The sequence below is a fragment of the Lissotriton vulgaris genome, chromosome 3_1 (genome assembly GCF_964263255.1).
Source record: "Lissotriton vulgaris chromosome 3_1, aLisVul1.2, whole genome shotgun sequence".
In the NCBI taxonomy this organism is placed as follows: domain Eukaryota; kingdom Metazoa; phylum Chordata; class Amphibia; order Caudata; family Salamandridae; genus Lissotriton; species Lissotriton vulgaris.
Window position 1 is genome coordinate 1037852496 of NC_141689.1, and position 20062 is coordinate 1037872557.

At 46.6% G+C, this 20062-nt stretch overlaps 1 protein-coding gene across 1 annotated transcript in view; it reads right to left on the minus strand.

Moving 5' to 3' along the window:
* LOC147727361 (maestro heat-like repeat-containing protein family member 1) overlaps nt 1-20062 on the minus strand; it is a 192077-nt gene that overhangs the window by 17575 nt on the left and 154440 nt on the right. The window contains 4 exon segments of the mRNA XM_086963613.1: nt 1925-2032; nt 3360-3412; nt 7574-7715; nt 8011-8051. Of these exon segments, the coding sequence (XP_086819739.1) occupies nt 1925-2032; nt 3360-3412; nt 7574-7715; nt 8011-8051 (344 nt within the window).

A 20062-nucleotide genomic window follows, 5' to 3' on the forward strand; every position in this document is an offset into this window, starting at 1 on the left:
CTTCTCTTCTCTCTTATCCTCATTAGCCATTTGCCCAACAGTGCCCTCCAAGCATGCAAATCCATTGGCAGTAGACCACTTAGCTGCCCGTGTTACTTTTTAAATGTGACGCCCATATTTACAACATGAACATAGATGCCAATATGCCTAGAATAGTCCATGAGGGATGGCTAGCACTTATGTGCACCTGACTTGCTTCCCGTCACTATATATGCGTGAGCACTTAGGTGCCCCATACATTTCTCTTACCATCACCTTCCATTAAGAAAACCTTCAACTGTCTTAGTTTACTGCTTAGATGCCACCTTTCAAAAACCATGGTTGACTTTGGGTTGGCCAGCATTTCAGCACTACACACTCTGAGATGGCCGCCAATGAGGGATGATACCTCTGTTACACCAGCACGTGAGGGGCTTGCTCCTATTGGCTCAAGGTTACCCCTCCTCTCCTCAATGGCAATGTGGTAATCACTTCTTCCCGCAAATGCACACACCACACATGTAAAAATCACTCCAAAATACCTACACCTTAAAGCAGAGGAGAATAGACTCTTGTGCTCTCCATGCAGAAACCATTTGAGTATGGTTGCTTCTCTAAAATACTCCCTATCATTTCTCTTTCCACAGTTAGCACTTGAGTGCTACTCTCTGCTTTTGCACTATGGGGCATAATACATTGAATCAAAGTGTAAGACCCTGCACTCACACCTGAGGACAACCAATCACTCATGAAGCGATGTGTAACACCAACAGAGATTGGTGTTATGTTGTCTGTTTCACGTATGTCCACTTGCTTTATCTGTTATATTGTAAGTACAAGTGTGTTTTTCACATTTTTCACATTGTGATGACTGATCAGCACCAATATTACCATGAACATTTGTACCTTTGGAGACAATGTGATACAGTGAGCTGGAAAAGCGATTCCAGGGAATCATTGGACCATATATAAAAAAACATTTGCTTACTGTGTGTTTTTTTTATATTCTCATTTATTTTCTAGATTGGATGATCAATTTTTAACTTTTTGAACCGGGTATTTTCTTCTGAGGGAATACCTATACTGGATGTCACGTCTTAGGTGTGGGAAAGGGTTATCCACCCGTTTTTTAGGTACTGAAGAAGCATTGTGGATCCTTTTTAGGCCATTGGGCGTGAAACATACCGACCTGCCCACACTTTAGGCTACTTGGGTACATCACCCTACTAAATTATGTTTTTTAATCCTTGCAAGGGACCCATCACATTAAAGTCCAGTTTGGTATCTCTTAGATAGTTTTAGTCTCCCTTCCCTTCACTATATACTGTCACTTCACCCCTCACATTCAAAATGCCCTCACACAGACACTTTCATCAGACAGAAAAAATAAAAAGATCTCCGCTAAAGCGACTCTTCGTGTTCCCATAGAGCATTGCAGTGCTGGCCTTACAAGGAGCACGCCCACTATGAAGCATGACATCCTCATTGATGTGTGAGGGCATCAAGAAATAATCCTTAGGGTTCCCCCTTCTTGTCTGCCTTTCTTTCATCCTTGCTTTTCAATAGGAACAATACCTGCACTGATTTTTGCATGAATATGACCTTACATCCACTGAATGGGGAGTGGCTCTAACATGAAGAATACCTATTGGCTAAAGAAGATCCATTAGGGCAATGAGTATAGTCCTGGTATGTAGTGTCTCCTAACGAGTCAGGTGGAGGGGAATTACCTCATGGTGTTTATCTCTATCTGACTCTAAAAAGGTTGGCTTTTCCAGGGAGTTGGAGAACCATACCTGATTTTCCCGACTGACTAATTCCAGTGCTGTGCACCCATAGTAGAGAATTGTAGTTTACCAATCACAGTGCGATTGGAATACAAAGTTCTATCCTTCTCTGACTTTGTGTTAAGCTGCATTTCCAAATGACCCTTGAGAGCACTAACCTCCTCATTCTCATGATGGGCAAAACTGTCAATCTGTGCGGTGAGTTCTTCCATAAAAAAGGCATGCCATTTTCTGTATGGTGCTTGCTTCAGGATAGTCCCCAGGAACTAAAAGGAAAACAGTGAGAGACTTTAATGCAGTAATATAAACATAAATGCAGTATCCACAACTGATGTTTGCAGTGACTTTGAGAAGATATGGGTAAACAAACTTCAGCTGACAACAACCTCAGTAATGATGAAATGATATGTGGACAGAAGAACCAGAGAACACATAGAGCAGCACTTAAATAGTGTGGTGTGAAATCAGTGGTCAGAAGAAACAGGAGGCCTTTACAGTGGCTGTGATTTACACAGAAACATACGCACCAAAAGCATGCTGCCTGCAAATTATTGTGAAAAGAGTTACAGTGCAGCCATCCAGACAGAAAACACATGGGGATTTTGCAGCTATAACATATACTTAGGAGCAGAATGCAAATCTCTAGGGGCTGATTTACAAGCCCCTTGAACCACTTTTAACATGGGAAAAGTGACGCAAAAGTGGAGGACGGGGTTGTAAATCTGCTCCATATACTCTTAGATCACTAGAGTTAGGGCTGAATTTTGTGTTAATAAGGGTGAAGACTGAACACAAGGAAAAGAAAATTACATCACAGGAGCACAATAAAAGCAAAGTGAAGTGTAATGACCTGGCAAAGAATACACTGTTACAAAGGAACCAAGTGTGATAACCAAGGGTTGAATAGAGACAGTTATAACATGACCATCACAGGGTTAAACTAGAACAGTGACAGAGTGACAATTCAGATGAATATGGGGGGCACTGATCACATGCCAAACTGATTGCAGAATATAAACAATCTGATGATGTGAAAAGCAGTTGGCAGACCCGGAAGAGTGATATTGTGACAATCCAGGGAAAGAAGAATGTTGTGCTAGTGTGACTATCCTGGGGACAAAAAGAGTCAGAGGGCCTGATTTCCAACACGGGGCTACATTTCTAACCCTGTGTAAAAACAGTCAGATTGATTTAATGCAATAATCACTGCAGTGCCTGTAATTTATGTGGGTAAAACATGGAGATAAAATCTGATACATGAAGGACTACCTGCAGTAAGCACGTAATTCCAAGGTTCTGAAAGTGAATATGGCCAATGAGGTTTTAAATGCTTCTGGTAAATATTGCATTCTAGGAAAATGTTGTGTACCGAGTACGGCTTCTCCCTCTCTGTGCCCATTCACAATCAAGGTCAAAAAAAGGTTTTATAATCCAGAGAAATAATAGGCATATGGTGAAAATATTGCAACCACACAGCAGACAGCACGGTGATGGGGTGAATTTATTATCTGCATTAATTCACTCTAAATGAGTGGATATGGAAGACAATGCATTAAGAGCCATGTGTGACATTCATTAGCAATTAATCCTTACTGAAACAAGCGCGCATTTCCACTGTTCCAGGTCAAAGTTTCTTTCAGTTGCAGCTAAAATAGCAGTTGGGAAAAAATATATATATGTAAGTAAAAGTGAACAGCAGGCAACATTTCACATGCCATGGGCTTAGATACAAAGCACTAGCCAATATAGAGTCACACAATTCAAAGTGTGCAAAATGTGGTTGTTGGCTCAGCCTGCCCTGGGAATTGAATTCAATGTCATCAGTTGTTCGTGTGCCCTTGATGTCACTCTTACATCCTTATGTCTGGTTGTAATTTTAGGTCTATATATTTTGGTTTCCTTTCTTATAGAACCGAAAGGCTGACACACCACTTGATCTATTTATTACAGAGCTTTAGCCTTTAAGCATTTGGCTGTCAGATGTAGCCTTGATCATATAGGGGAAGGCCATCATGGTTCAGAGATAAAAAGTGCATTCCTGCTCTAAAATTGCATACATATATAAAATTACTCTTTTATTATATCAATGACCAAAATTATTATAACATTTCATAATTCATCTAAGTGAAATTATAATTTGTAATGAAATCTTCCTTAAAAATGCATTAAAACACTTCTGCATGATATCTAGGACCAGAGTCCTAATATTTTCTTTCATATTAATTGCCGTGAAATGCCCTGTTCAGCTTTACTCATCATACAAACAATCAGTGGCGGTTCTTACATGGGGGCGTTTGGGCGCCGCCCCCCCTGCTTTCTCGCCCTGCGAGAAGGCAGAACAAATGCTAGTTATCATATTATATAAGTTATATAATATGATAACTAGCATTTGTTTGTGCCTTCTCGCACGGCGAGAAAGCAGAACAGTTTCCGTGTTTACAGTGGGAGTGTTACTCGAGGGCAGGGGGAGTGGCTTGGGGGAGTGGCTTGCCCACTATTGTTAATACTGACTGTTTGGACAGCCTGAGGCCGGTGCCCAAACAGACAGTATTAACTACAGTGGGAAAGCCACTCCCCCAAGCCACCCCCCCCTGGCCTCAACTCTCCCTGTTCTCTGTATGCTGCAGCAGCAGCATACGACAGAAAACTACGTCACCTGGGGCAGCCGGCCGCACCAATCAATCTGCGGCAGTGGAGAGGGAGGCTGCCTGTCGCGCCGCCTTCCTGATGACGTGCTGCAGCAGGACAGGACTTCAAAACGAGGACGGCGGGAATCGGGACGGAGTCTCTGGTAAGTTTATTATACGATTTTATTTAAAATATATTGGTTGTCCCTCATTTCCAATCCCCCCAACCCCCACCCCGTAATGCCGGCGAATTAGAGCCCGCCATTAAAGGCTGTTCACCCAGGTTAAGACTAGAAACGGAGTTTTGAGTGATTCGGGAATCGGCCGCATTTTCTTTTCAATCCTGCATGCTCGCAGCAGTATATTTATAGATAGATTTCTGGCACGGAACCGCTTTTCTCCCTCATCTGATGGCAATATCCGAGGCCCTGGTGCCTCGGGCTCTGTAGTGTGGCCGGCAGGTTGGAGCAGCCAAGTGGAAGCATCGTCTGCAGAGTTGCAGATGGTAAAAGATTTTATGACAGGCCCAAGCATGAGGTCAAGCCAGCTTCCTTTCCAGCTAGAGAAATTCTTCATAAAACAGAATGTTGCCAGGGTGACGGAGCGACGTGCCATGCTGGGACATGAACATAAAGGACTGCAGGTGTTGGTAGTTCAGCGGGATAACACACCCGCTGCAGAGAGATCTGCGTGTTACTAAAAATCACTAGTAGGAAAGAGGTTCACTCGGATTGTCATCGTCTGAGGTTAGTTAAACGTTTATAGCTGCAATCGGCACGTTATTTATATTAAGCTACAGGTCCGAGTAACACATACATCCTGTGCTTGAAATGGAAAAATAGAAGTGCAGGTACTCTGTACCAGAGTACCTGCTAGTTTTTGAATAGTGCCAGCACTCTTCAATTAAAAGCATTACGTGTCTCTGGGGATTGCCTGTACTCTCCCATTGAAAGTATTACATCTGCCTTGATACACACGTATTAACCTCTTTCTACACATCTGCAAAGGGCTTCTAGTAACACAGCACACCCAGAGAGGAGAGAGAAAGTTGGAGGGGGGAGAGGGCGAGTCAGGGGAACAGGTTCTTCTTTGATGGAATACCAGATGAAAATAAAGCGCATTTAGATTTTAGCCCATTACTACCTTTTGGAGACAAGTTCATGGGGAGCCAGGAAACTTATTTGTCGATGTTTGTTTTGGTTTACCTGGCTCTAACAGATCGTGGTTGAATGATGTCAGTCTTCGGGGCGCAAACACGGCTGGGGGCAATTGCTGAACGTCTTCGCATGCAGTGACTAACAGCCTACAACTACAATAACGCCAGTGTCTGTGGGGAGGTTGCTTGCATTCTCGGGTCTGTGCTAAGCACCCCCACCTGCTCAGAGGCCCCAGCAGACGTGGTATTATCTACTGTAGTCTGTCACCAGGCAATGCCAGGCCTAGACAGGCTGTAATAAAGGAAACCTATTGAGTGCAGTGCAGTGAAGGGTGAGTGATGTCTGTGTGAGTGCAGGGTGAGTGATGTGTGTGTGAGTGCTGGGTGAGCAGTGTGCCTGTGTGAGTCCAGGGTGAGTGATGCCTGTGTGAGTGCAGGGTGAGTGATGTCTGTGTGAGTGCAGGGTGAGCAGTGTGCCTGTGTGAGTCCAGGGTGAGTGATGCCTGTGTGAGTCCAGGGTGAGTGATGCCTGTGTGAGTCCAGGGTGAGTGATGTCTTTGTGAGTGCAGGGTGAGTGATGTCTGTGTGAGTGCAGGGTGAGCAGTGTGCCTGTGTGAGTGCAAGGTGAGTGATGTCTGTGTGAGTGCAGGGTGAGCAGTGTGCCTGTGTGAATCCAGGGTGAGTGATGTCTGTGTGAGTGCAGGGTGAGCAGTGTACCTGTGTGAGCCCAGAGTGAGTGATGTGGATGGGTGATTGCTGGCTTAGTAATGTGTCAGGGAAGGGTGAGTAATGGGTCTATGAGTGCAGGGTGACTGTGCCTATGTGAATGCAGGGAGAGAGATGTATCTGTGCAAAGAGACTTGTCTGGCTACTCCCAGAGATGTATTCGCCAAGCCACCTCTTTCTCAAATGTGCTTGAGAATACACCATTTGCCCACCCTTTTTTCAAAATGTTCTCGTGGGAGAACCCCCGAACCCCCCATAGGTGGTTCGGCCTTGCTTGCTGCACTCGCTCGCCACAGTGCAGTATTTACGCCCCACCACTTTCAAATGTCACCAGCCGCCACTGCAAACAATGCAATGCCAAATTGGCTAATCTAACCACCATGTACCCTGACTAATACCTGCTTCTAATACAAAAGCAGAGAGAGTGTTTGGTGTTTAGAAATGTGGTTTGCAAAGTCTCCTATGCATTGACACCACCTGGGTTCTTTGTTTCAAGCTCAGTAGTTTACAAGAATTGGTATTACTGTGTTGTTCAAATAAGACACAATTGAAATAAAAGACATTGCAGAAATGGGAAGTGTAATAATCATGAGGACTTTGGATATATTGAAGAAGTACTTTTTCTGTGTTTACGGAATTTTTAGCACATATACACTGAATCAAGATTCAGCTTCCTCATGTGATCAAGGCTGCGTCTGACAACGGAAGAGCTTCGTGTTAGAAGCACTGTAATTAAGTGATTTTCGGCAAACCAATGTTGTTAACAGCCTTTCTGTTATCTAAGGAAGAAACCCAGGAACTTGAAAGAGGTTTCTGTTGATGCCCCATTCGGTTTGGAGTGCGGCCAGCTACAAACAAAACTGTGTGCATTTTGATAAATTTTCTTGCTTACTTTTACAGGCTTTAAGTCAGACCTGCTCATCTGTTGGTCTATTGTGTCATATCATTCACATTTTCTTCTGCCCTCCACAGCATTCATCATGGGCCAAATCATCCTTAAGCTAACTTCACTGTGAGTGATGGCATTCTGCTTTTTCACAAGGAGCACATCCACAAACAAAGTATGTTTCTTTAGTTTTTTTAGTTCCAGGGACTACTATGGGAATGTGGGCTTTTTGAGTACCTGGCATCTCCTCCCACAGTAAAGGCTTACAAAAACTGTGAAAAATACCAAGAGTGGACAAAGCCTAAAAACTAGCAGCCAACACCAGGCATAATAGCTTTGTCAATGCTTGTTTGAAATGCCATTAATGCTTGTTTAAATTGGGTGCTCAATGGCTGGTGCTTTGGGGACTCACCTTCCAAATATGTTATCAGCGGGGGGATCTTCATTCTGATGAGCCTCGCTAAAAACGGGTAATTTGCAGGAATCAGGCGCTCAAGAAGAGCCAAGACCGCGGTTCCCTTTTCGACATCCCAGCGAGGATGTGAAGAAATAACCTGAAAACCCACAACAAAGAATTCAGCAAGTGAATGCTCACTGGCCTTTAAAGCATCTGGAAATGCTACCTTGTTTTATGTACAGTACGTAATACCACATTTTAGCTGTTTCTGTGTGATGTAAGTAGTATGTCTTACTGATAACCAATTGACTGGAAATAAAACCATCAAGTTCAAAAGGATAAAAGCTGAGTTGAATGCAAACTCTCCATGGGCAGGTTGCATAGAAATGCCAGCAAAAAACTTGAGGAGAGGGATCTGGTGGAATATGGTGGGGGTGGAATGTGATACTCACAAGCAATCTTATGAAGAGGCTGTGTATTGGAATTCCTTTAGCTGTTTAGATACAAAAGAAAGAAGACATGTCATATTCAGTCCATAAAATACTGAGCAACACTTGCCAAAGGAAGAAATATGGCTGACACACACACTTAAGACACACAGTAGTATCTTCAAGGTAGAGGATAGGGTGATGGGTGGTATTTCAATGAGGCACTAGAGGTTATGAGGATGCTTTAATGTCCCTGCAGATGCTGACATAGGCACCCCCACCACAAAGGGTGCTGCTAGTGGTATACAGTACCTCAATGTGCTACAATGCTCCACCTCCCTACCCCAGCGATTGCTGTCAAGGAATGACAGCTGCAGAAGGTGCTAAGCTGTCATGCACTGGTCCTGCTTAAGCTGTCATTGAGTGACAGAAGACTACAGTGGGACAAGAGAGGGTGCAACACGAGCTGTCGACATGCCCTACATCTTGGAAGGATAATGGTAAAGGGGAGTCATTCTGCAACAGTGGATATCCCAGAAGAAAGAGGACACCAGAACATGTTCTTACATATCCATGTTATTATAATGTTAACCACCTGGGGGCAAGCTGTAATGAGTACATAATTGCCTGTTCTGTTCTGCTCAGGACCTTTTACATGAGTGACAAAGAAATAGACTATGATACCATCTGCCCAGGTTACTTGCACTTTATCAACATATTCATTGGAAAGTTAAGTGGGGAGTGCTAATTGGAGCTCTGGAAATGTTGTCCTTCGAATACAGGTTCTCACCACCAGATGCAAATCTACTTCCTGACCTTGGAGTCAGTCCAAATAATTATTTTCATTTAACCTCATTGAGTATGCCTACCTGCCTATCAGGTCCATATCTCAAGTTAGAGCCAATAACTAGCAAATTAGTCTGGATCTGAAGTCCTAAATAATGAACCAGAAACATTGCAGAGACAAATATCATAACTAAAAGTAACTCCATAGAGAAATCAAATACATCCATGTTGTGACTGACTAAAGTAAAAGCATATAAATAGGTACCATACCCAGAAAGGTCTGATCACCATACCAGAGATAGGTAACTCTATGGCGAGCAAGAATACTCCAAGGTTTGAAGAGGAGCATTAGATGCCTGAGTAGCCTCACAGAGTGTGGAAACCTGAGACAGTTAGCACATTACATTTAAGGGGTGAGGGTAATAACCAGATGAAGAGCTGAAAGCAACAGAAAGTAACTTTATGGCTGATAAAGTACAATAAGTATATTGAGAACAAGGCGGCGGACCCTCCCATATCACCGGGCACATTATCTTTAAGCGACCAGGGAAGGCATCTATGCTGGTCACAGATAGAAGCCATGGCTTTTAATTGTACCCTATTTAGAACTTGACTCCAGGAGATACTAACCTGCTTAGACCCCTTAGCCTCAGGTTAAGAGACTCCAAGCTCATTTATTAACATCGCCCAGTCGGTCGCTGACTTGTTTATGGTGCCCATATCTGGCACTGCCCCAGAACACCCGAAATGGTTTGATGCTGAGTGCTCGTGGGCCCTTGGCCTCCTGAAGAAAGCTCTTAAGCAGTCCTCCACGACATAGAGTATGGGTGGCAAATTGCTGTAATAATTGCAAGGAGGCATTGAAAGAGCGGCTGCGTCTAATACAGAGACAGGTATGGGATAAATTAGCCTAATCGACTGAGCTGGGTGAAAGTAAACTCTTTTGGCCGATCATAAATAGGCCCTGTTTTGCGGAGCCATCAAAGCCTGTGCTATGCCATCACATTACCTCAGACTAATGGGTTGATCACTTTGAAAAAGTGTACTTCTTTGGATATGTTGAATCGCCCCTTCATGAGATAGAACCCGGCCCGGGTGACACATCAAGTGCTTTCTCTTTGGAGGAAGTATGCCTGGGCATAGAGGGATTATCCTGGATAAAGGTGCCTGGACGCGACTTGATCCCTCCAGATCTTTTCGGGGAGAACATAGACGTGTGGGCCTCAGTTTTGACCAGGGTGTTAAATGCAGCAGCAAGTAAAGGGATGCCGCCTTCTTAGCCAACTGCCACCATTATACCGCTTTTGAAGAAGGGGGATAAGGATAACCCCTACTGCTATAACCCCATTTTCCTCATTCACTTCAAAATTAAGGGCCTGGGTCGGGTTTTACTGACGAGGCTTTCTGCTTGGGCCTACACAAACAGAATAATCTCTGAGGTACAGTATGGTATAAGTTCGGGAAACTCAACCACTGTTCAATGTCTCAACCTCTATTTAATAGTGTCCAAATACATGGTAGCTCAACCTGGCGCAGTTTTTAAGGCTTCATGGAACTTACGTCCACCTTTGGCCGGGTCAACCATAAGAAATTGTGGAATTTACTTAGTTCCTTGGGAGTCGAGCCCACTATCAGAACTTTACTAATGAACCTTCATGCCCACACTACAGCAGCAGTCAGATATTCACAGGGAGCGGGCCTCTCAGAGTATGTTAACTGCAGTAGGGGGGTCCACCAAGGTTGAATACTTGCCCCTTTTTTATTTATTATCTATATTAATCGTTTATAAGCCTCCCTGTCCTCATTATAGCCTAATTGCCCGCCAGTGGGCAGGAAAGCAGTCAGTTCTTTTATGCGCTGACAATGCGGTGCTGAAGGCCCGCACACCAATGGGCCTCCAAGTCTTTTTTTTTTTTTGAAAATACCTTTATTGAAAGCAAAGCCATTGACATCACCAAGTCTCTACAGTTTCACATCGCACTGTTTCACACAACACAAGGAACTTGTGAGCAATAATCAAGGAGTACTGTACACAGCCTTATTGCCGGCATCCCGGAGGCCCGGCGGCGTGGTGAAGTGACGCTATTCCAGTATAACCAAGGGTGATGCTCCTTCGTGTGCAGCTATTAGAACAGTGTGTCAACTGGCCATCCCCAACTGCAATCGCGGCAATAAGGTCTTATGTCGAAATAAGGTCAATGGAAACTACCCCAACTACATCCCAACTCCCCCCCCCTTGAGCGTGGCTGTGGAACTACTAACACAATTCAGTCGTGAGCACCCCAAGGTGTGCCTGCCATGTGTCCCTCGCCATCCCACCGTAAGTGAATTGCCCCCCCCCCCAGTGTCACCCCCAACCGTTTCCAAGAGTCAAGAACCTCAGTGCAGCCCCCTCCCGCCCCGTCACTCGCCCCACCCCTCGCCCCTCGGGGAGAGAGTCTCATGCACCCAAACCACTATTCCAACACCCGGTCTTATAGATCAACTACTTCGGAGGTGTCACAGTCGCCGTCCTCCCCCTTTTGCAAGTGTTCCTTGTAAAGGTCCCAGAAATTCTTTGGCCTACTCTTGGGCAGTAACAATTCGCTGTACAGTTCTGTTTGAGTGCAGCAGTATTGTAGGTCCCTCAGCCATCTCCTTTTGGCAGGTAGGGGTCCACGCATCCAACAGGCTGCAACCACCCTCCTGGCCAACAGCAGGGCCATATCGACCAGCCGGCGCAGATAAGGTGCCAGCGGCTTAGAGTAACCAAGGAGCGCAAGTGCCGGAGTGCGCGGCAGGGTCTCCCCCAAAATCTGGTCAAGTTCCGTAAACACCTCCCCCCAGAAAGCTTGTACACCAGGGCAAAGCCACGCCAAATGGAAGAAGTCAGCCACCAATGTTCGGCAGCGCTCACACTCCGCAGAGGGGCGAAGGCCATAGCGGTGCAGTCGTTCGGGGGTATAGTACACCCGCTGGAGGAATTTCAAATGTACCAGCCTGTGCCTGCCGTTCAGGGAGATCTTGCGCGTGCTGGAGCAGCAATACCGCCACATGACGTCATCTATGGGGGTTTGCAGATCGTCCTGCCAGGCTGCTCTAGCTTTAGAGGGTTGTGGGTGCTGATGCGTCACTCCCAGCCTGTTGACCTGTGAAATCAGTTTTGCAGGTGATTTGGATTTAATGATATGGGTTAGTTCAGGGATCTCCTCAGGCTCCTCCATGGAAGAGCCCAGGACCTCACGGAACGCAGAGCGGAGTCTGTGAAATTGGAATTTCTGCAGCAAGGAGGGGCCTGATTCTGTGGGAGTAAGTTGATCCCAGGTCTTCAAAGTACCTTCGGAGAACAAATCCTCCATTTTCACTATGCCGAGAGCACGCAAGGCCTCGACCACTCCCTTCTCGCCCAATGGGTCCAGCCAGAGGGCCCATTCTACAGGCATCAATGGGGAGTACAGAAGATCACAGCCGCGAGATCGCATATGGAATGCCAGGCATGTTTGGTTGCTTTAAGAGAGTCCATCCGGCCGATTGATCGATCTGTCGGGAGGCAGATCGTGGCAGGCAGGGGGAGCGGGTCTGCAATCAACCGTTCCAGAATGAGGTGCGGCTTGCGTGCGTCACCGTGAATCCACGAGTGCAGGTGAGAAGCCTGCGCAACTCGGTAGTAGGGCTCTAGATCCGGAGCCCCCAAACCCCCCATCTCACAGGGGAGAGACAGAGTCGCCCACCGTACTCTTGGTTGCTTGTCGCCCCAGGCCAGTCGGATCATGACTTGCGTAAGTTGTCTAAAAAACGATCTCGACAGAACCACTGGTAAGTTAAGGAAAAGGAACAGGAATCGGGGTAGCACTATCATTTTCATAATAGCGATCCTGCCCAAGAGGGAGAGCGGGAGTCTAACCCAGGCATCGACATCGTCAACCAATTTATTGAATGCTACTCCGTAGTTATCCCTAACCAGGACATCGGGATCAGTGTGCAGACGGATGCCCAAGTACCGGACCGAGTCGGTGGACCACTGCAGTGGGTACTCCATGTCAAAGGGTTGTGTCACCGGGGTGAGAGGGAAAGCGATGGACTTGTCCCAATTCACCCTCAAACCCGAGAGTGATCCAAAGCGGATCACCTCCCGAAGAACCGCAGACAGGTTAGACTCTGGGTTCCGGACGTACAGCAAGGTGTCATCAGCGTACGTCGTGATCCCTATTTTATAGGTGGGAAAGCTTATACCCTCCAGACTGTGGTACTCCCGTATAGCACAAGCAAGGGGTTCCGCTACCAGTGCATAGAGCAACGGTGACAGAGGGCAGCCCTGTCGAGTCCCCCTGCCAATGTAGATCGGCTCCAACACTCTGTCTCCCAACCGCAGTCTGGCCGACGGTCGATGGTACAGCGCCCCGATTCTCTGCAGGAACGGTTCGCCCAGGCCCAGCTTCCGTAGCACTCTGATCATGAAAGGCCACTCAACCGAGTCGAACGCCTTTTCCATGTCAAGGAATATTGCCAGCGCACGGTTCTCCTGCTTGACATGTTGCATCGTGCCCAGCACCGTGCGTATATTGTAGGCTAAATTTCTGCATGGGACGAATCCAGACTGCTCCGGAGCAACCAGCTCTGGCACTAATAGAGCCAGTCGGTTGGCGAGGACTTTGGCATAGATCTTTGCGTCTACGTTCAGCAGACTAAGTGGCCTGTACGAGCTGCAAAGGTTCGGAGGTTTCCCTGGCTTTGGTATAGTGATCAGCAACGCCTCACGCATGGTGAGTGGCATCTCACCATCCTCGCAGATAGTGTCAAAGAGGGCGACCAAGTGCGGGAGCAAAATATCTTTGAAGGCTTTATAAAAGCCAACCGTGAGTCCGTCGGAACCCGGCGCACTCCCCGATTTCATGCTCGCAAGGGCCTCCAGGATTTCGTCCTCATGGAAGGGGGCCATCAAAAACTCCCTATCCGAATTCTTGAGGAATGGCATGGCAATGTGGTCCAAATATTTGTCCATTTCGCTCTCCACACCCTGCGTCTTGGACTGATACAGTTCAGAATAATAGCGGCTAAAGGTCCCTAGTATCTGCTCCTCTTCCACGACTGTATCACCCTCCGGGGTCCTTAGCTCCTCAACAACCAGAGGCCTCCGAGAGCCCCGAACCATGTGAGCCAACAGGGCTCCTGGCCTATCCCCCTCGCCATACACTCAGGCAGTGGTATATTTGCCCATATAGAGAACCTCTCTATCCGCCAGAGTTTGATACTCCGACAGGAGCTGGGTGAGCGCCGGGCCATCTTCAGTACTAAGAGTCAACAATTGTCGATTCTCTAGTTCCGCTATCCTAGTTTCTAAAGCGGTGAGTTCCCGCCTGATGGAGCGTAGCACACTGGAGTGCTTGGACATAGCCATTCCTCTGATGAACACTTTGAAAGCTTCCCAGACCGTAAAAAAGTCTTCAACCGAGTCTAGGTTAGTAGCGAAATATTGTTCTATATCTTCTGCCAGTTCCCCCCGGAAGGCATCATCCAGCAGAGCGAAAGGAGGGAACCTCCAGGTGAAGGCCGGTATCCCCTTCCTGGCAGTGGAGAGGTGTAGCAGAATGGGGGAGTGGTCCGAGAGTGTGCGCGGGAGAACCTCGCACGCGCTAATACCACTAAGGACCGGAGGAGATGCTAACCAATAATCTATCCTAGTGTGCACGTTGTGAAAGGCCGAGTAGTGCGTGAAGCCGCCCTTCGTGGGGTGTTTGTCCCTCCAGACATCCACCAGGTCTAATTTAGTCAACTCGGCTTTCATATAGGTGGCAGAAGCCACCGGACGCCGAGCAGGGCCCGCGGAGAGGTCCCTAGAGGGGTCAAACACGAAATTAAAATCCCCTCCCCACAACATCCCAGGCTGAGCATGTGACCTGCAATGGGCGGACAGGGTCGCATAGAATTCAGGGTGATCATAATTGGGGCCATAAACATTAACTACCAGCAGGTCAAGTCCCTTACCCACACATCTAGCTAAGACGTATCTGCCCTCCGTGTCTGCATGTACCGGGATCAATTTCAATTGTGATGTAGGATTGGCCCAGGTTAACACCCCCCGGGCGTGCGTCGTGAAGCCTGCTGCCACTATATTCCCCGCCAACCCCCTGGATTGCAACATCCTACTATTGATTGGCAAGTGTGTTTCCTGCAACAAGGCCAGATCGACATGATGTCTGTGTAGGGAGCCGAGGACCTTCCTCAACTTACGGAAGTCGTTCAGGCCTCGAACATTCCAGGTCATCAGTTTCAGCGTATGCGGGGCACATGTGGGAACATTCATTGCAGCATTAGACATTGCATGAGCCTATAAACCATTTTAGCAACAGGGATGGAAAGAACAGAACACAGCAGTACACTTGCCCCCGTAATTGCCAGCCGGCATTCCCAAATAGTTACAGTTCCACAAAGCAGTTCACACTCAACATGCACGAACCCCTCAAACACCCCAAGGCAAAACCCCCCCCCCCAACAGCCCAGTCCCCAAACCCCACCCCCGCTCCCCCGCCCACCCACAGCCGACCACCCCCAACCAGGTCAGACAGGTCCCAAAAACTACCCCCATCAACCCCAAAATAGCAGAGTGTTCGTCAGTTCGATACTCAACTCCCTGGAGAGTCGCACAACCAAAGGCACCGGGGCAAAGCGCGCCAGAATAGTACAACACCACCAACTGTCCCAATGAAATTGTTCAGTTCGGCACTCCGTCCCAGCCTCGCTTGTGTTCCAGTGCCCATCGGAAAGCACGTTTAACAGACCCCCCCAACCCCACCAACCCCCCAACAATGCAACAGTGACCAGATCCCCCCCCTCTATCAGGGCTTAGCGATCTCCTCACCAGCAACCCATAAAGCACATGTCCGAACAGTGTGGCCGCCGCCCCTCCAAATAGTACTGGCAGCCCCCATGTAATCCAGACTTACCGCCCCCTGGGGGGGGGGGGGTGGCGCAGCACTACCAGATTGCGGGATCGTGTCCTACCCTCGGTAGGAAGAGCCAAATGTTCCGGCAGAGCCCCTCTAGTCTTGTTCTTCCAGGTTTGATGCTGAGCCAGCGTCGTCTTCATGGCTCTGCCGAGCCTCCTTTCGCTCCCGTGTCCATACCTTCAGGGATTTTTGGAGTTCTTTGGGATCCGTGAAGAAATATGATCGCCCTCCTGTATTAATGCGAAGCTTGGCAGGGTACAGCATCACGTAGTCAAGGCCCAGAGTTCGCAGTTGTTTTTTATACGATGCGAACTGTCGTCTCTCCTCCTGTACTTTGGCCGTAAAGTCCGGGTAGAGGGAGATGTCCATACCCTCATGTTGGAGCTTACCCTTCTCCCTCGCCAAGCGCAAAGCAATGTCCCTGTCGCGGTAATTAAGGAGCTTCGCGATGATGGGGCGAGGAGGCGCGCCTGGCTGCGGTTGTGGGCCCAACGTACGGTGAGCCCGTTCCACGATGAACATAGGGGAAAAGGCCTCCTCCCCGAGTAGTAGTTTCAGCAATTTTTCGACGTAGAGCTCCATCTTCCCAGTTTGAGTCGTTTCCGCCACACCCGTTATACGGATGTTGGACCTGCGTGAGCGCGCCTCCAAATCCTCCGTTTTATCACGGATGACCTGCAAAAGTCTACCAAACTGCTTCCTATCTTTGTCCCACTCGGTCTGGGCTTCCTCAGCTTCGGTGAGTCGACGTTCCGCCATGTCCAGGCGCTCCGCATGTTTGTCCACTCGCTCCGCCATGCGGTCCATGTGGTACGACAGAGCGTCTATTTTAGAGCCCACCCACAGACGCAATGCTGTCCTGGATGCCCTTTTCCATGGCGGCCAACATGTCCCGGAGCTCTGTGGACGCTGGGGCAGTCGCAGTGGCCCCCTTCGGGGACGCCTCCGGGGCCGTCGTATCAGGTCCCTTCGTTCGACGCCGTTCAAAGGAGAGCTTCGCCTGAGAGGCGTCGTTTTTCCCCATTTTCTACTCCTGCCGCAGAGGAACCCAGAACCAAGAGGTACCACGCTGTCTGCAGGCCGCAAGGGCAGTATGGGAGACACACCAGCCAGCGATCCACTGCCACTAGATACTGGGTCTGTGCCGGAGGCATGGTGCAGCCAAGATGGCGTCCGTTATGGCGGACCAACAGACTCCGATCACTCTGGCGATACCCACATTCACTAGACACTGGGAAATATTAGGTCAACAGTCTCAGCACCGGGCACCGTCATGCAGATGTGGCTTGGGGACACGGGGACAGCAGGGCGCCGCAGGGTGAATCCGCCCCCGTGATCGCTCCGAAATGGCGACTGCTCCGCCTCGTGGTTCGGGTGCACAGTGTCCGCTCTGCTGGGGACCCACTGCGTGGGAAGACAAATCGTTCCGATGTGAGGCGGTAGCAGACAAGAGGGGGACGCTCCGGTGAAGGAAAAATCCAAGTGTTAGTCCGGCCGGAGACCACTCCGTCCACGCCCGACTCTGAGGCCGCACGTAACGGCGACGTCGCTCGGCCTTCTCTCCAGGATAGCACGCGGCGTCAGGCCCAGTCCGCTGCCGTCGGGTCGCCGAGGAGCCTCGCTTCAATCCACTCGGTGAGGCTCGCCAGCCAATGTCCACAAGGCACCCAGCAGAATCTAGGGGTGTCGGAGGGTGCAGGAGAGCCCGCTATGGTAGATTGGACTCTTCTAAGGATAGTTTAACAGGATTATTCCGGGGCTAAGGCGAGGAGCCGAAAGCTCACGCGTCCGCCAATCGACGCCGGCTAGCTACGCCCCCCCTGGGCCTCCAAGTATTTATCAATGGGTTTGTTTCTTTTATGCATGAGCTGGACCTGTAGGCCAACTTCACAAAATCGTACATTTTGGAAGTTGGCTCTCTGGCAACTCGATCTAAAACTTTTAAGGCAGGTATTCACACCTCAACGAAGGTCCCATCTTTTCATTACCTGGGAATTTTGTTGGACGCAAAACTCAACTGGAAACAACTGATGGAGGGAAAGTTGTGCGACATGCACAAAGCTTTGGGAGCTATTGCCAACTATGTCCACAGATTGGGTTCTTGGTCCCCTGATGTGATTTTAAAGGTATAGCAGTCTATATGTGTCTTCAAGGTGTTGTATGGTAGCGAGGTTTGGGGGTGTACAGCGTCCAGCAAGGTCGCTCAAAATACGTCTTTGAGACAAATTTTGAAGGTTCCACGGGGAACCCACTCGTTTACCAGACATGAAAAACTAGGAGTTAATTACATTGCGGATTTGGTGGCAGTGAAGCCTTTGTTGTGTTGGGTAAAGATATGGTCTAGCAGGGCTCGAAAAATCATTAAAATGTTACTAGAACTACAGGTCTAGTAACTTTAGTAATCTACTCGACCTAACTGTAATGTACTTGACCCGGGAACTGGTCACAAATTGTGTAATCCTGGGCAAATATTTTGTCTTAAGGAGCCGCCTTTTCCGTTATTATCACATAAGAGAGCACCTTCAAATATGCAAGTTCACTTTTTCTGAGGTACTAAAAAACGTTTTATTTACTAGACAAAATGTTTTCTCCATGTATAAAAAGAATTAAGGCCATTAATAGGGTGCACATGATTCCTGGCTTGCCTCTTAGTTCACTAAAAGCATTTTCATCTGGGCAGGAGCAGTAATAATTCCCAGTTCATGTTTAAAAACTCACTTTTCATAAATAGGGTCTTCATAACTAGTGAAATATATTTTTCAAGCAACATCTAGGGTTGAGGCCAAGTTTAACACCTTGATTATTTTATACTGTTTGTCACTAGATCATACACTTGAAATCCCCTTGCTTCAGTATGTAAAAAAAAGTCCTTTGTGGCACTTGGCAGGGCGGATATTTTTCTGAAATGTGACGCAGTGTGGCCTCAGGACCTGAAAATAGTCAAGGAGCTTTTTTTAAACACACCGCTGCTCATCGCGAAAATACTGAGCTTATGCAACCAACCGTGAGAGGACCTGTTTTGATAAGTCAGTGCAGGACAGGGAGAACTATCTATTTACCCTCATAAACCCCTTAGATAGATTTTTAGTAAGCTATTAAGATTGGTATAGAGACAAAATATCGACTCCAAAATATCGACTGGACATAATATCGAGTTTAAAATATAGACTGGACAAAATATCGACTGGACATAATATCGACTACAAAAATATTGTTTTTCAGGTAAGTGAAGTAATATCGACTGTATAAAATATAGATAGCAAAAATATCGATTTTTTAATAATATATAATATTTTATAGTGTATTTTTATGTAATAATATGTGTGAATAGTGTGTATTAATGTTATTAAATATTTTATTACATGAATTTTGTTTTGATAATAATTGCGTAATGTAATTCTGTAGCGGGTTGTGGGTTTATAGGGGAATAGGGTGGGAAGTAATTTAATAATAATTAATTAATTAATATATGTTTGTTATTATTTTTAATTAATAATTAATTGATAATTAATTAATATTAATTAGTTAATTAATTAATATAATTTTGAATATATTTTGTATTAGTAAATAATTGTTAATTAATTAATTGTAATTAGTTAATTACATTAATTAGAGTACATTTTTTATATATATAATTTTGTGTTATTTTTAAGTAATTAATTTTGATAAAATAATATTAATTATTAAAATAATTACACCTAATGTTCTAATATATTTACTTTATTGTTATTGTTAATTAATAATTAATTGGTAATTAAATAATATTGATAAATTTTGGGTAAAGGAGCATTTTTAGGGTTCAGGGTCAGTTTTCAGGTCATGGGTAAAGGGGTATTTTTAGGGTTCAGGGTCAGTTTTCAGGTCATGGGTAAAGGGGTATTTTTAGGGTTCAGGGTCAGTTTTCAGTTCATGGGTAAAGGGGTATTTTTAGGGTTCAGGGTCAGTTTTCAGGTCATGGGTAAAGGGGTATTTTTAGGGTTCAGGGTCAGTTTTCAGGTCATGGGTAAAGGGGTATTTTTAGGGTTCAGGGTCAGTTTTCAGGTCATGGGTAAAGGGGTATTTTTAGGGTTCAGGGTCAGTTTTCAGGTCATGGGTAAAGGGGTATTTTTAGGGTTCAGGGTCAGTTTTCAGGTCATGGGTAAAGGGGTATTTTTAGGGTTCAGGGTCAGTTTTCAGGTCATGGGTAAAGGGGTATTTTTAGGGTTCAGGGTCAGTTTTGGGTTTTTGGGTAAAGGGGTATTTTTAGGGTTCAGGGTCAGTTTTGGGTTTTTGGGTAAAGGGGTATTTTTAGGGTTCAGGGTCAACAAATAAGATGTTAAAAAATTATTTTTATTATTTTCATTTATTATTTTATTATTATAATT